At 45.5% G+C, this 14167-nt stretch overlaps 1 protein-coding gene across 1 annotated transcript in view; it reads left to right on the top strand.

The window, feature by feature from the left end:
- NKTR (natural killer cell triggering receptor) overlaps window positions 1-13955 on the top strand; it is a 43485-nt gene extending 29530 nt beyond the window's left edge. The window contains 8 exon segments of the mRNA XM_006892986.1: window positions 4137-4224; window positions 4743-4891; window positions 6249-6717; window positions 6720-9124; window positions 9990-10085; window positions 10709-10765; window positions 12338-12466; window positions 13877-13955. Coding sequence (XP_006893048.1) covers window positions 4137-4224; window positions 4743-4891; window positions 6249-6717; window positions 6720-9124; window positions 9990-10085; window positions 10709-10765; window positions 12338-12466; window positions 13877-13955 — 3472 coding nt within the window.
- Window positions 13956-14167: the final 212 nt, after the last annotated feature.

The following is a 14167-nucleotide window of genomic DNA, read 5'->3' as shown; positions in this document are numbered from 1 at the left end:
ACAAAGATGGACAGTCTCCTCCTGTGCAGTTAACTGCCTCTGAAAACCCCCTGCAGGGTCAGCTGTGGGTCGATTGTGACTTGACCGTGCAAAACAAAACACTAGTAAAAAGGGAGCCCCGGTGGTCTAGAGGTAAGGAGCTGCACTTGCAGGCCTCAAAAGCACACGGTTCAAATCCACCAGCTGCTCCACGGGAGAAAAATGAGCATTCTCCTCCCATGTGATTAAATTGCCTCTGAAAACTTGTTGGAGGGTCAGCTATGAGTTGGTTCCAACTTGATAGTAAATAACAACAACAGCAGTCATTAGACGGGAGTTCTGGTGGTCTAGTGGTAAGGACCTGTGCTGCTAACTCAAAGGCACACGGTTCAGATCTGTTGGAGGCTGTAGATAATCTCCTGTGCAGTTTATTGCTTTTGAAAAGCCTAATGGAGGGGACTCAGCTTTGAGTTGGTTCTGACTCAGGTGAAAATCGGCAGTAACAGCAGTGAAAGGAGGAGGTGAGGTCGTAAGTAGAGCAGGGGCAGAGTGCTCAGTGCCAGTCAGAAGGCTGATGCCACATCGTCTCCACAGTGGACACAGGAGCCTGCCTGCTCCCAGGGAGACTTGTGTCCTTGGGAACCCTGTGAGGTAGTTCTGCTTTTTGAGTTGATGAAATGTTTTGAGAACCTGATACGCTCATTTTTTAAAAAAACTGCTAATAAAAAAGGTAGATTTTCTTTGAACTAATAGCATACCTTTCCGATAATTACATTATTATAATCTGGTTAGGAATAAGGTTTAATGAGGAATTGTTGTCTCTGAAAGAGATGATTTCTAGTTTACTGATCAAATCTATTTCTTGAAGGTAGGAAATGGGAAGTCTTTTTTTTTACATTTCAGTGTTTATTTTTATGTGCTTAGTACTCTGCTAGGTTCTGTAGTGAACCAAAAATAAGGGACATTTTCACTAACTTTGTGGAGCTTAGGATGTAGTTGGGAAAGAAATAGTTTGCCAGTATTATCTGAGAAGGCTTTTGATTCCCACAGCTGCTGCTGTGTAGAGAAAATGTGATGCTGTCACACAGAGAGTGTCCTGGCACCCAGTGGTAGGGACCCAGCGGAGCTCGCGTTCTAGTCTTTGACAGGAGCCGTAGCTAATTGTACTATAAAAGGAAAATGAAATACAGCAAGTGTTGGAAGGGGATAAAATGATCCTTGTCTGAAAATACAATCCAAGGCATAGCTGTTGAGTGAGAACAGATTGATTGCTGACCCTCTAGCAGGTCATAAGAGGTTTTAAACGGATCGGAAGGAGCAGCTGGTGGATTCAAACTGCTGCCCTTTGGGTAGAAAGCACAAAAACCTCCCTACCTGCCCAGAGCACCCTAAAAATAACAGTAGTCTTAAAAATGGGAAATGATTTAGAAAAATGTCTAGAAATAAAATCTGTAGATACGGATCAATAGCTTTTCTTTGTCAGCTCTGTCTGGTTGAAATGAGGAAGGTTGGCAAGTGGCAGAAATCCCATTCATGTTAGCCACACAATACTCTCAGATACCATGGAGTCAAAAGAGTAAAATTATTACTTAGCAAAAAGAAAGAGCACACAGAGAACATGAAAATACATGAAAAGTTTGTGCTAAAAGTTTTTATAAACAAGATCAAATGACAACATGTCTGAAATAATCTGCAGTGTAAGTATTCCCAGTGTATAGAACGTTCTTACCTGTCATGAGCGAATCAGCCCTGTGAAAAGGGGCAGAGACTATGAAGTGGCACCTGACAGAAGAGCCGCACATGGCATCATCTCTGTGAAAAGTTGCTCAGGTTCATTCATGGCGGGGCTGTGGAGTGGCCTCCACCTCACAGCACTGCAGTTGTCATAACATGCAAAGTAAAGCACACCAGATCACGTCACTTGTGGAGGAGGATGTGATCTCATTATTACATCACCACCCAGCTCCCAAGAATCATGGCCCATCCAGGTTTACATCTGTTGAGGGAAAACACGGTTTAATTTGTGACAAATTGTCCAGCTCCACTAATTCATTCTTGTGTCCTGTTTTTCTTAATAATTGGGCGTAGTAGTTTGGCTTTGATCCAGCAAACATCCAGATGAACTTAACTGATCTCCACCTGGTAAAAAAATTCCATTTCATCCTGTTCTCAAGTGTATTAACTGCCTTTTAAAGAATTGTGTTGTTGAAAATATGCACAGCAGAATATCTGGCAGTTTAACAGTTTGTTGCATATGTAACTCAGTGACGTTGATTATATTCTTCAGGTTAAGCATTCTTCTCGCTCTGCTTTGCTGAATTGTTCTCTCCCATTAACGTAAACTCCCCACACCTGAGCTTCCCATCATATTTGTCAAGAATTAGAAGCCTTGAGATTTTTGACCACTTGTTGGAGACCAAGCTTCTGTGCACTTCAGTAACTCAGCCTCCTCAGGGAAGGTTAACTTTCCCGTCTCACCAGCTCTTGTACTTACTCTCGAGGAGCCTTGGTGACCCCCGTGACTGCGCTCCCAGCTGTTAACGAAAAGGCTGGTCCTTTGAACCCGCCAGCGTGGCTTTGTGGGGAAATTGCCTGGCAGTCTGCTTTGAGGACGATTCCAGCTCAGCAGATCCGCTGTGGCAGTTCTGCTGTGCCCTGTGGGTTCATGGTGCACTGGAGTCGGCTCGGTAGCCTGCAGTAACGTACCTGTTCTCATAGAATTCCTTTCCTTAGCAGAAACGATGTTCTACTCTGTCTCATTCATTTCTCCGCATCCTTGGCTGCGCCTTTAGAATAATTTGGCGAGCTCTTAAAAATAGCAATTAACCACAGCTCAGATGAAGTCAGAATATTGTGACTAGAAGGAGAACGGGTAGCAGTGCTCAGTCAGTGTGGTAAGGAGACCGGGGCGCTGTTTTGTTCATCAATGGAGCAAACTGCAGCCTAGCAGGGTGCCTACTTAACTTGGTTGTGAGAATCAGATGATGCCGTGGCTGTGGAGAGACTGCAACAGCAGCCCTAGAGGTCAGGGTCATCATTTTCACATTGTAACACTATAAACTGAAGGCCAAGTTCCTCCTTCCTAGAGCATAGGGGATAGATGTGAGAGTCAAATTTCATTTCTTTCTGTAGCTTTAGTCAATAGTTTTAACTCATTAATCTTAAAATTCCTTATATTTTAAAATGGAGATCTAATAATATCTCTTTTGTATTGTTACTTGAGGATTAAATAAGGGAATGTCTTTTAAATACGTATTAACAATGTTTGACACTTAGTAAGTGCTCAGTAAAAGCCACAATCTTAATAGTGGCCATTGCAAGCTAAAGAATGAAAGAAAGGATCTCTCATGATTAGAAGGTTTATCACAAAACAAAACTCTACTCCCAGACAAACACTGAAGGAGAGAAGAATGAAAATTTAGAGTTAGGGAGCTGTTGTGAGGTGCTGTCTAGTAGGGTACATCTCATCGCGACCCTGTGAACAACAGCCAGAACCCTGGCTTGTCCTCTGCCGTCCTCACAATCTCTGCTTCACTCAGGAGACAAACTGTAACAAATACCTGGTCACTAAAGTTGGAAATCCTTCAGTATTCCATCTGGTCATTAGAGTTGGAAATCCTTCAGCATTCCTTTAGACTATCCTGGTTTTCAGCCCAGAAACATAGGGATGAGCTGAGGCGTGGGAATATGTAGTTGGGTGCTGGCACCCCAGTTTTTCCCCCAAACCCCTTTTGCTAAGTGTGGACAGTCAGACTTCTCCATCCAGAGGAGCTCGCCAGTCTCCTCTGAGGAGTGTGACAAGCTCAAGAGGAATTTCAACACCAATTTGCTGTTGGAGTTTTGCCCGCTCATCTAACCTCAGGATGAAAGGAATATTCTGATCATGAAGAGTGGAGAATTTAACCTTCTGTAAAAGAGCCATCGAAAAAGAGAGTCGTATTTTGCATATTTACTCAATTGAGTTACTTTTCTTCAGTTCATTCTGTTTTGACATTTAAAGGGTTTGGTTAGGAAATTGGGTTACCTAGAGCTGTCACTGTCCAAGAGTGTTGGATAAGTGCAGTGCTTATACATGGATGCAAATGGTGCTTAAATTTGGGGAGGGGAGATTCCTAACTCGTACTTATTTCACTTTTCATCACTATCTTCTTTTCTAGGAAAATTCCTGAAGTTACACCCATTGTAAGTGATCAGAAACCATCTGTGTCAAAGTCCGGACGGAAGATTAAAGGAAGGGGCACAATTGTATGTGTGTTAAGACTTCTGTTTTCAAAATATTTGTCTAAGTAGTATGACGTATTTTTCCTCAAAGCAAAATCTCTATGTTTAGATATAATCTCAAAATCTCTATGTTTAGATATAATCTAAACTCAGTTCTAGGAGCTACTTAGAATTTCTAAGGTTAAGGGAAGATACTGTTATTGTTTGCCACTGATTTTGCGTGGGTGTGATTAGATATAAAATTAACTTATAAAACAATCAATATGCTAAGGAATCGTAGTATGTTGAATGATCTAGGCGAATGAATATAACCGTTAGGACTTTGAAGAGAAGATTTCATGTGGGACTACAGGTGAGTCCCAGCCTTTCCCACCTGCTTTTCATCCCTTATGTTTGAAAGATTGTCATATCATCCTTTTCATATTTCACTGAGTGCTTTTAATGGGGTCTGAAGTCGGGTTTTCTACCTAACTCTGTTGTATAGCAGACTCTTAAGTAGGGAAGCATCTTTCAAGTAATGATTCCCATCTTTGTTTTTAAAGCGTTATCACACCCCTCCTCAGTCAAGATCCTGTTCGGAATCGGATGACGGGGATGACAGCAGTGAAACACCGCCTCACTGGAAAGAGGAAATGCAGAGGCTGAGAGCGTACAGACCCCCAAGTGGCGAGAAATGGAGTAAAGGAGACAAGTAAGGGCTCTGAGCAACACAGTCCTGGATCTGCTACATTTTCAGCGTTGAGGGGAGAGACACAATTCTAGACGTTTCCTTGAAGAAGGTGGACAGTTAGACTGGAACTGGGAGAAACACATTTTTTAATTTTTGGTAAAGATAGTACTATTCATTGAGAAGAGTGAACTTGGCTTTGGAAAGATTTTGGAGATCAAAAACCAAAATTTTGTTCTCCCTCACAGAACTACATGCCAACCTAGTGAATCTCCTAAAGGTTTCGTCTTCAATTTTAAAAATGACTAGAACTTAAAAATCATGCAGGAGACTCTTTAACAGCTACATCTCTTAGTCACTAAAGCTAGCTAGGAAAAGCTGTTGTCCCAGAGTGTGCCTTGATTTCTGACTCCAGGGATTTGTGCTTCCTCAGAAACACAGCTGCCTCGTACTCTCAGGCACCCCCCAGTGCAGTGTCTGTGTTAGAAACGGGCCAGCTCATGTACAGCTACCTATATGTACCATTGAGGTACACTGGGTGATTTTTTATTATTATTAATAGACTTTGTTTTATTTTTTTTTCCTAATTTAGTATTGCACGTTTTCTTCACCCCTACTGCCCACCCCACATTGTTCCTTTGAGGCTTTGGATAATTCTTCATGGTAGAATTATCTTTATCATTTTAGCGTTTTGCAAAATGGTTTCAGATTGGAAGAGGCATCGATCTTCTGCATGAAAATGCAGGCTTAGACGTAGTGACGCTGAGGACTCTCAAGCAAGCCCTTGCCTCAGTGTGGAGATTGCAAAGCCTCCTTTTGTTTTTATGTCCTTTCTCCTCGGTTTCTGTAGTGAGCAGTTTAACTGAAACCTGGAGGGAAAGGCCTGGTTACCTTTGTGAGGCCGAGATAAAATAATCGCCATGCTAGGCTCTTAAGAAGAAGAGGCTTGCAGGTAACTGTCCTGCATCTTCAGAGAATCAGTAGCGTTGTTTGGAAGCTTGGTTTGACTCTTCCTCCATAATGAGGAAGGCTTTTCCTGGCAGCTCCAGGAGGCAGAAGCACATGAGCACATCACAGCCAGCAGTGCGTGTGCATGCTTCTTGCTTTTGTGTTTAGTTGTTGTGGTTTAAAAACGTTTCTCTGCCATATTTGAATCTCTTCACTAAGCTTTGGAAAAACTCTTAAGTTACTCTGTTAGTACTTTGTGGTCTGTGTCTGTGAAATGATCAGGCTGTTTTGATTTCATCCTTTATACATGAGCTTACAGTGTTAGTTGTCAGTATTTTTTATTAGCAAACCTTCGTGGGTACTTTTTTCATTGACAGCACATATCTTTAAGATGCTTGTGAGTAATTGTATACATGTTCTGTCTTTTCTGTAGGTTAAGTGACCCCTGTTCAAGCCGTTGGGATGAACGAAGCTTGTCCCAGAGATCCAGATCATGGTCCTATAATGGCTATCATTCAGACCAGAGCACAGCACGACACTCCGATGGGCACCATAAAAAACACAGAAAAGACAAGAAGGTTAAGCATAAAAAGAAAGCTAAAAAGCAGAAACATTGCAGAAGACACAAACAGACGAAAAAGAGAAGAATTCTGGTGCCATCTGACGTAGAATCCTTAAAATCATCCACCCAACGACTGAAATTTCCTCCTGGTAGAGAAAGAAGATCTCGTTCTTCCTCATTGTCATCTCGTCACTCGTCAAAAAGGGACTGGTCGAAATCTGATAAAGATGATCAGAGCTCCTCGAGCCGTTCCAGCAGAGGCTCCTTCAGGTCGAAGTCTAAATCTCGTTCGAGGTCTTATTCTCGAGGCAGCTCGAGATCAAGGACTCCGTCGAGATCTTGAGATCTTCATCGCATTCCCGAAGTCGATCCAAGTCCAGATCTAGTTCAAAGTCAGGGCACCAAAGGCCAGCGTCCAAATCTCCTAGAGCAGCCGCCCAGATAAGTGAAAGCAAGCCAGCTAAAACAGAACCCTTGAGAGTAGCAGTGCCACAAAATGAAACCATCGTGGTGCAGCCGGTGGTGACAGAAAACCTTCCTGTCATTCCTCTGAGTGACAGTCCCCCTCCTTCGCGGTGGAAGCCTGGACAGAAACCTTGGAAGCCCTCCTATGAGCGAATTCAGGAAATGAAAGCGAAAACAACCCATTTGCTGCCCACCCAGAGCACGTACAGCTTAGCAAGTGCCAAAGAGACTGGTAGTTCATCCTCCTACCGTAAAAGAGATAAACATTCAGAAAGCGATCGGAGTGCGTATACAAAGTACAGTGACAGAAGTTCAGAAAGTTCACCGAGGTCCAGAAGCAGGTCTTCTCGGAGTCGATCTTATTCCAGATCATACACGCGGTCCCGTAGCCCAGCTAGTTCACGTTCAAGGTCTCGGACGCCATCATCTAGGTCTCATTCACGAAATAAATACAGTGATAACTCACAGGACAGTAGATCCTCTTCATACTCTTCTGCCAGCAGTGATGAGAGGAGACGATCCAAGAGGAAGTTTAGATCCAGTGGGAAGAAAAGTAAGGCTTCAAATAAAAGGCACAGCAGTGTGTCTGAAAAGGCGCTGGGCAGTAAACACATCAAAGGCAGAGAGAAGCCTTCGTGCCAGAGACGCCGTAGTGAAAGCAGGTCGTCGTCAGGTGATTCTTCGGACAGCGGCCGGTCAGGTGTTGACGTCGTCCAGCCAGCGCAGGGGAAGGAGAAGCCGGCCCAGATGGAAGTCACTGCTGTCAGACAGGACCGGAGGACAGGGGAGAAAGCCAAGCCTGAACGGGAATGCCCTCATCCAAAACAAAGAACTCCGAAAGAGCAGGCTTCTGAACACTTCAGAAATGGCATCAAGCCTAAAAAGAAGAATTACGCCGGGAGCAAATGGGACTCTGAATCAAATTCAGAACGAGATGTGACTAAAAACAGTGCAAAGGTGATCCGGCCATCTTCGGATAAGGAGGAAGGTGAGGCCACGTTGGATTCGGAATCGGAGCCTGGGGAAATCCACATCCGAGAGGAATCTACAGCCAAGTCTTCAGCAGATGCTTCACTGCCTGATGGCAGCGGGGTCTGGAAGGCCCGCAAACAGCAGTCCTCGACTTCTGACTCCGGGGGTTCCTGCTCCAATTCTGAGAACACGAGGGCCAAGCCGTGGAAGCCCAGGCACGGGCCGAAGGAAGGCCTGAAGCGGGAACACCCCAAGAAAGCAAAGGAGAAGGTGAAAGGGAAAAAAGACAAAAAGCACAAGGCCCCGAAGCGAAGGCAGGCCTTTCACTGGCAGCCACCGCTCGAGTTCGGGGAGGAGGAGGAGGAGGAGGTGAGCGAAAAGCAAACCTCTCAGGAGCCAAAGGAGAAGAAGCACGCTTGTGCGCACGGTGACACCGTGAAGGAGCCCAGACGACCGCACAGCAGGGCCTGTGACCATGGCAGCGCCGCCCGACGGCGCACAGGCAGCGGCTCGTCAGAGCTCGAGCAGCGACCCGAGGACGATCGGAAACCCATTGTCTCTCCCCAAGTCCTGAACACTGAGGAGAGGACAGCCAGTTCTCCCCGAGACGTGCAGCACGTCGAAGAGAGGGTCCCCAGCAGCGTGGACGATGTGCTCCAGACGGACGATAACATGGAGATTTGCACTCCTGACAGGAGCTCTCCCGTGAAAACAGAGGAGGCGTCCCCTCTAGAAGATGCCACGTGCGAGGCCCCCGATGTCAGCATTGTTCAGAAGCAGGATGTGAAGACGGAGAATCCCGAGGCCGAGACGGGAGAACAGGAAAGCGGAATACGTGAAAACCACACCGGCAGTGACATGGGGACACAGGACAGCGGCACTGCTGAGAGCTCTGTGAGGCCGGAGGTGGCGGTGAAGAGCCAGGCCGGCCTCGGGGACAGCAAGTGGAAGCCCCTGCAGGGCGTGGGGCACCTGGCCGCCACTGCCGCCGCCGGCACTCTGGAAGTGAAGGCTTTGACCACTGTGTCTGAGATGAAACCGCAGGGCCTGAGGATAGAAATCAAGAGCAAAAATAAAGTGCGGCCTGGCTCGCTCTTTGACGAGGTGAGGAAGACGGCACGCTTAAACCAGAGGCCACGAAACCGAGACAGCTCCAGTGACGAGCAGACACCCAGTCGGGATGGTGACAGCCATTCCCGGAGTCCGAGCAGATCTCGAAGTAAATCTGAAACCAAATCAAGACACAGAACGAGGTCTGTCTCATACAGCCACTCAAGAAGTCGCTCGCGGAGTTCCACATCATCGTACCGGTAAGTAGTGTTTTTCATTTTCTTCTCCCAAGGAAGGTCTGTTACTGTCTGTTATTGCGGAAGATCGGAGGAGGGCACATGGTCACTGCTTCCAGATACCTGAGAGGGACTAACAGGGCTTGTTCTGAAGCCCAGAGAGTCGAGGACGGGGGATTTGGGAGGCAGGAGTGTGGGCCCAGGGTGACAGGTCTCTGGCTGTTGGGTGGTAGAAACGAACTCCCGGGGGAGGTATGAGGCTGTGCTGTCTGTCGCCTGCCGGTGACGCATTAGAAATGAGCAGCAGGAGAGGGGACTTGGAGCTCATTCTTCCAAGCTGCAGACTTGGAAGCTCTGTGAGCCCAGAGCAGCAGGCTTACCCTCCAGCGGCACACGCCTAGCTGGCCTCTGTCCACCAGGGATACTGTGACACAAGTGGGGAGGACATGGTTCTTTTGGCCCTAACATTTATCATCAGCTTAGTGCAGAGAATGAGAATTAAAAACGGGAAAATTGTTGCTAGTAACATGAAGTTAATCGTTTCCTTAGAAACAGTTCATGATTTTACTTCAATCTCCTGTTGACTCATAAACCTGATTATACTGAGCTTGATTTTCTTTATTTAAACTTTACCTTCAGTAAGATTCTTGCCCTGCTGTTTTTCTTTCTGTGCTCCTGTGAATACCCCCGTAACAGCCCCTCCTGGTCCCCCTTTCTTACTGTCTGTTCATTGAAACCTGACTTGTTTTGGGACCTGCCTCGTCACATGTTCATGAGGACTCTTGCAAAGGTTTTGCATCTTGTGCCATTTCCTGCTTCCTGCCCTCTCAGGAGTTAATTTGCTGTGGTGCTCTAGTGCCATCCACCTCCCCTCACTGTTTTAATGTAGATCGAGAAGCTACTCAAGGAGTCGGAGTAGAGGCTGGTACAGCAGGGGACGAACAAGGAGCCGGAGCAGTTCCTACCGCAGTTACAAAAGCCACAGGTGAGCCTGCGAGGAGTGGCTGTCAGGGAGCGTTCTCCCGCTGCTCTGGCCCCGCTGACCCATTTTTCTCACCGCATTCGTTATTTCAAAGAGCCACCAACTTCTCCTAGCTGTTTCCAGGATGAGCTCTTAACCAGTGTGAGCAAGAGAAGCCCTAGAAACGTTTAAAGCTGGCCTGCCTCTGCCTCCCCTCCAGTCTGTCCTCCTCAACCTCAGCTCACCTCTGCCGGACCCTCTTGACTTGAGAGCATGGGGCCAGGAAAGGAAGAGGTGGGGGGTGGGCGTGGGCAGCACGGGCCTCTGGTCATCTCTGGCCTCGAGGTCTTCACTTCACAGCCTCAGTTTGCTTGCATGCCCTCCACGTCCAGCCTTCCCCTCCCACCCAGCGCAGAGCCTCCCAGGGGCTTTCTGTGTACCCTCTGGAAGAATCATACAGAATTTACAATCTTTCTTAGGAAGCCCAATGGGGGAAAGCCAGTATGTTTTTGACATGAACACAAAATCGGTGTACATAGTGGATTTCACTGAGATTTTACTCTGATGGGCAAATACCTGTCTAGACTTGGCTCGGCCCGTGCTGCCATCATGCACACGGTGACATTCTTCTGCATGATTACTCCTAGGACGTCCAGCAGGAGCAGATCCAGGAGCAGCTCGTATGACCCCCACAGTCGGTCCAGGTACGCACAGGGCAGGGCAGCCACCACTGGGGCAGGCCTGAAAGGCTTGTTTTAGAAACCGTTAAGTGTTGCATTTTCTTTCTTTATATATAATTGTTTTTTCTTTGTTGAACATTTTCTTTTCCCTCTTCCCTCAGCCTACACCGCAGTGCATCCCTTGTTCCAGATTGTTGGCATACATATATAATGCCTAATCATGTTTTCTGGGTTTTTTTTTCTGACAGTTCTTCCCTTCATGTGCTCTACAGCAGTGTTCATTATCTATCCACTCTTTTCCCATTCGCTCTCTAAATCCCCACTCCCATCCTATTTTACAACAATGGTGTTATACAGTATTTGTCCTTTAGTGACTGAGATACTTCACTCAGCATAATGTCCTCCAGACTCACCCATGTTGTGTAATATGTTAGAGTTCACTGTTGCTCAGTGCTGCATACTGTTCCATTGTGTGAGTGTACAGTAGTTTTTCTATCCATTCATTTGATAGTGGGCACTTGAGCTGCTTCCATCTCTTTGCTATTGTGAATAACGCAGCTGTAAACATGGGTGTGCCTACATCTGTTTGAATCACGGCTCTGGTTTCTTTATTCTTTAGGGTATATTCCCAGTGGTGGAATTGCTGGGTCAAATGGTATTTCTATATCCACCTTTTTTAGAAAGTGACAGACCACTTTCCATAATGGCTGCACCCACCAGCAGTGAATTAAGAGTTCCAATCTCTCCACAACCTCACCAGCATTTGTTGTTAGCTGCCCTGTTGTTACTGGGGTGAGATGGTGTCTAATGGTTGTTTTTATTTGCATCTCTCTAGTAGCTGGGCATTTTTACCATTTGTTCATGTGTTTACCATCTGAATGTCTTCTTTGGTGAAGTGTCTGTTCATACCTTGTGCCCATTTTGTGACTGGGTGGTTTACCTTTTTCTTGTTGAGGTGCTGGAGTAGTCTATAAATTTTAGTTACAAGTCCCTTATCAGACATGTGAGTGCTAAATGTTTTTTCCCAGCATGCAGCTTTCCTTTTACCCTGTTGGAGAAGTTTTCTGATGTGTACAAGAATTTGACTCTTAGTAGAAGATCCCATTCATCTGTTTTATTCTGTCCTGGTTGTGGGAGAGTTACATTTCCTTAAAGAACTTGAACTAATCCATGTGTCTCTTGAAATCATATTTTTTTTTCATAAATGAGGTCTTTTTAATCATTTTTACTCATTGGCCCATTGTGTTCAAGTATCAGAAGTGACACTCCGAATCAAAGTATATGGCAGATAATAGTTGAATAATTGCTTAATAATCCACCAGCCTCAGTCAGAATAACTCAGTGCTAGTTTTGTGATATTTTTCATCATAGAAACAGCATTAACATTTACCCTTTGAACGTGGGATGAGTGATAGATGTTAGATAGATGTGGGATGACTGAGAGATGTTTTTAGTCCTGATGCAGAATATGTCCTCACAATGCCATGCAGTTGACCACATTCCAAACTGGAACCGTTGTCAAGATCTCAGAAAGAAATGGGTGTGTCAAAGTATCTGAGTGGGAGCATTTCATGTTTATTGTTGCTGTTAAAGCAGGTCCTACACCTACGACAGCTACTACAGCAGAAGTCCGAGTCGAAGTAGGAGCCCGAGAAGCGACAGCTACCACCGGGGCAGAAGTTACAACAGGCGCTCCAGGTGGGTGTCATCGTTAGATTCCTGCAGGTGCCGGTAGGCCTTTGGCTGGGAAGCTGGCAGGCTGCACTGGAAGGAAATCATAGCCCTCTAGGAGCAATACTTTCCTCTGTGTGGATTTCAGCAACTCAGTAAAAGTGGCCTTTGTACTAAGAGTTCCCAGGTAATGTTTGCTGGTTATTGTTAATGTTTGAATCTCAAATGTATCTTTACTTGTGCATCCCTCATGCAAGAAGTTGAAAGGAGGAGGCCACCAAACTATGTGGCCCACTTCTTAAATGGGCGTAGTTGTTGGACGTAAACCCAGTTTGTCCATCTTTTACCTTTAAAAAGTAATATATACAGTATTGGCCTCAGAAACAGCATTGGGATTTACTTTTTAGTCTGTTTAATGGTGTTTGACGCTAGTGCTGTAAATGTTTGTGTTTGTGACTTTCTGTAATGTCATTCCTGGTGCACCTCATCTCCTCTTCATCCATCCATTGCAGCTACAGTGATCCTTGTGAAATGTCATCCTGCTTTGGACATTGTCTTACATCACTTTCTTCAAGGACTTGCCCAGGGCCTTAGCATTGTGTTTGGGACCCTCCCCTTAGCCAAGTCCAGCTAGAGCTCATTCTGGCCACTCTTCTTTGGTGTGCTGGAACCTTCTGCCTGGAGATACACATGTCAGCTTTCATCCTTCCTTTGAATTAACCACTTCCCACCTACCTTGTGGGTCTCCATAGTAACCCACCATTGCCTAGAAGCTTCCCTGACTGGTGACCCTGGGGCACAGGGGTGTAGCCCTGGGGTGTGCTTTTGAGGCAGCCTTTGTTCCTTCCAGGCTTTCTGTGACCCTGACCTGTTTTGTCTTTTTCTCTGTCCTCTACTAACCCTTACATCCCAGGGAACCATGTTTTGTCCACAGCCCTAGCAAGGTGATTGATCCTCAGCAAATACTCTTTAGAGTAACTGAATAGGATCACTTCTCAGCTTTTTGGTTAAGATCATGTATTTCCGCCAAGCACCTGAATGGTGACCATACCCCAGCTTTCTTATTTTCATTGTCCCAGTGGTCCTGTCCATGTTCAGGCCCTGTCCCCTACTTGGTTTCCTGATCAGTAACAAACTCTACACCTTTTCTCTCTTCCTTCCTCCCTCAGACAGTCTATCTAAACACAGATGTCATTTTTGGTAACACTGAGTGTTTGCCCATGTATGTGAATGGATTCCAAGTAATTTCTCAAGCTGTTGTATCATAACCTTGCTAGGACCTTGCTAGGACTACTAAAGTCATTGAAAACATCTTTGGGAAGTCCCCGTGTTACCACAGTCAGCTCTCTATTTTGTCCCTCGCTGTGTTAGGCCACGTGATGAACATCTTCTCGCCACTCCTGTCAACAGAGGAATTCAGCCAGCTGATATATAAAAGGATTTTGTGTGTTTGTTTTGTTGTAGATCTTACGGTTCTGACAGTGAAAGTGATCGGAGTTACTCTCATCACAGGAGCCCCAGTGAAAGCAGCAGATACAGTTGAAAATGCTCTTTTCTAATTCTAATTCTATCTTTGTAAATAACTGGTGATGTAAAAGTTTAAAAAAAAACCTGATGGCAGTTTGTTGTTCTATTTCAATATTAGAAATACATTTCAAGGGTTGACATTTCTTGATACTTCATTCCTTTACATGTATACAGAAGTATTTAAAATGTACAGATATGTCTCCCAGAAATATTTTTATGCCACATTTT

This window comes from Elephantulus edwardii, unplaced genomic scaffold (genome assembly GCF_000299155.1).
Source record: "Elephantulus edwardii isolate Elephantulus edwardi_28Jun2011 unplaced genomic scaffold, EleEdw1.0 scaffold00121, whole genome shotgun sequence".
Taxonomy (NCBI): Eukaryota; Metazoa; Chordata; class Mammalia; order Macroscelidea; family Macroscelididae; genus Elephantulus; species Elephantulus edwardii.
This window is presented reverse-complemented; position numbering and strand designations above follow the sequence as displayed.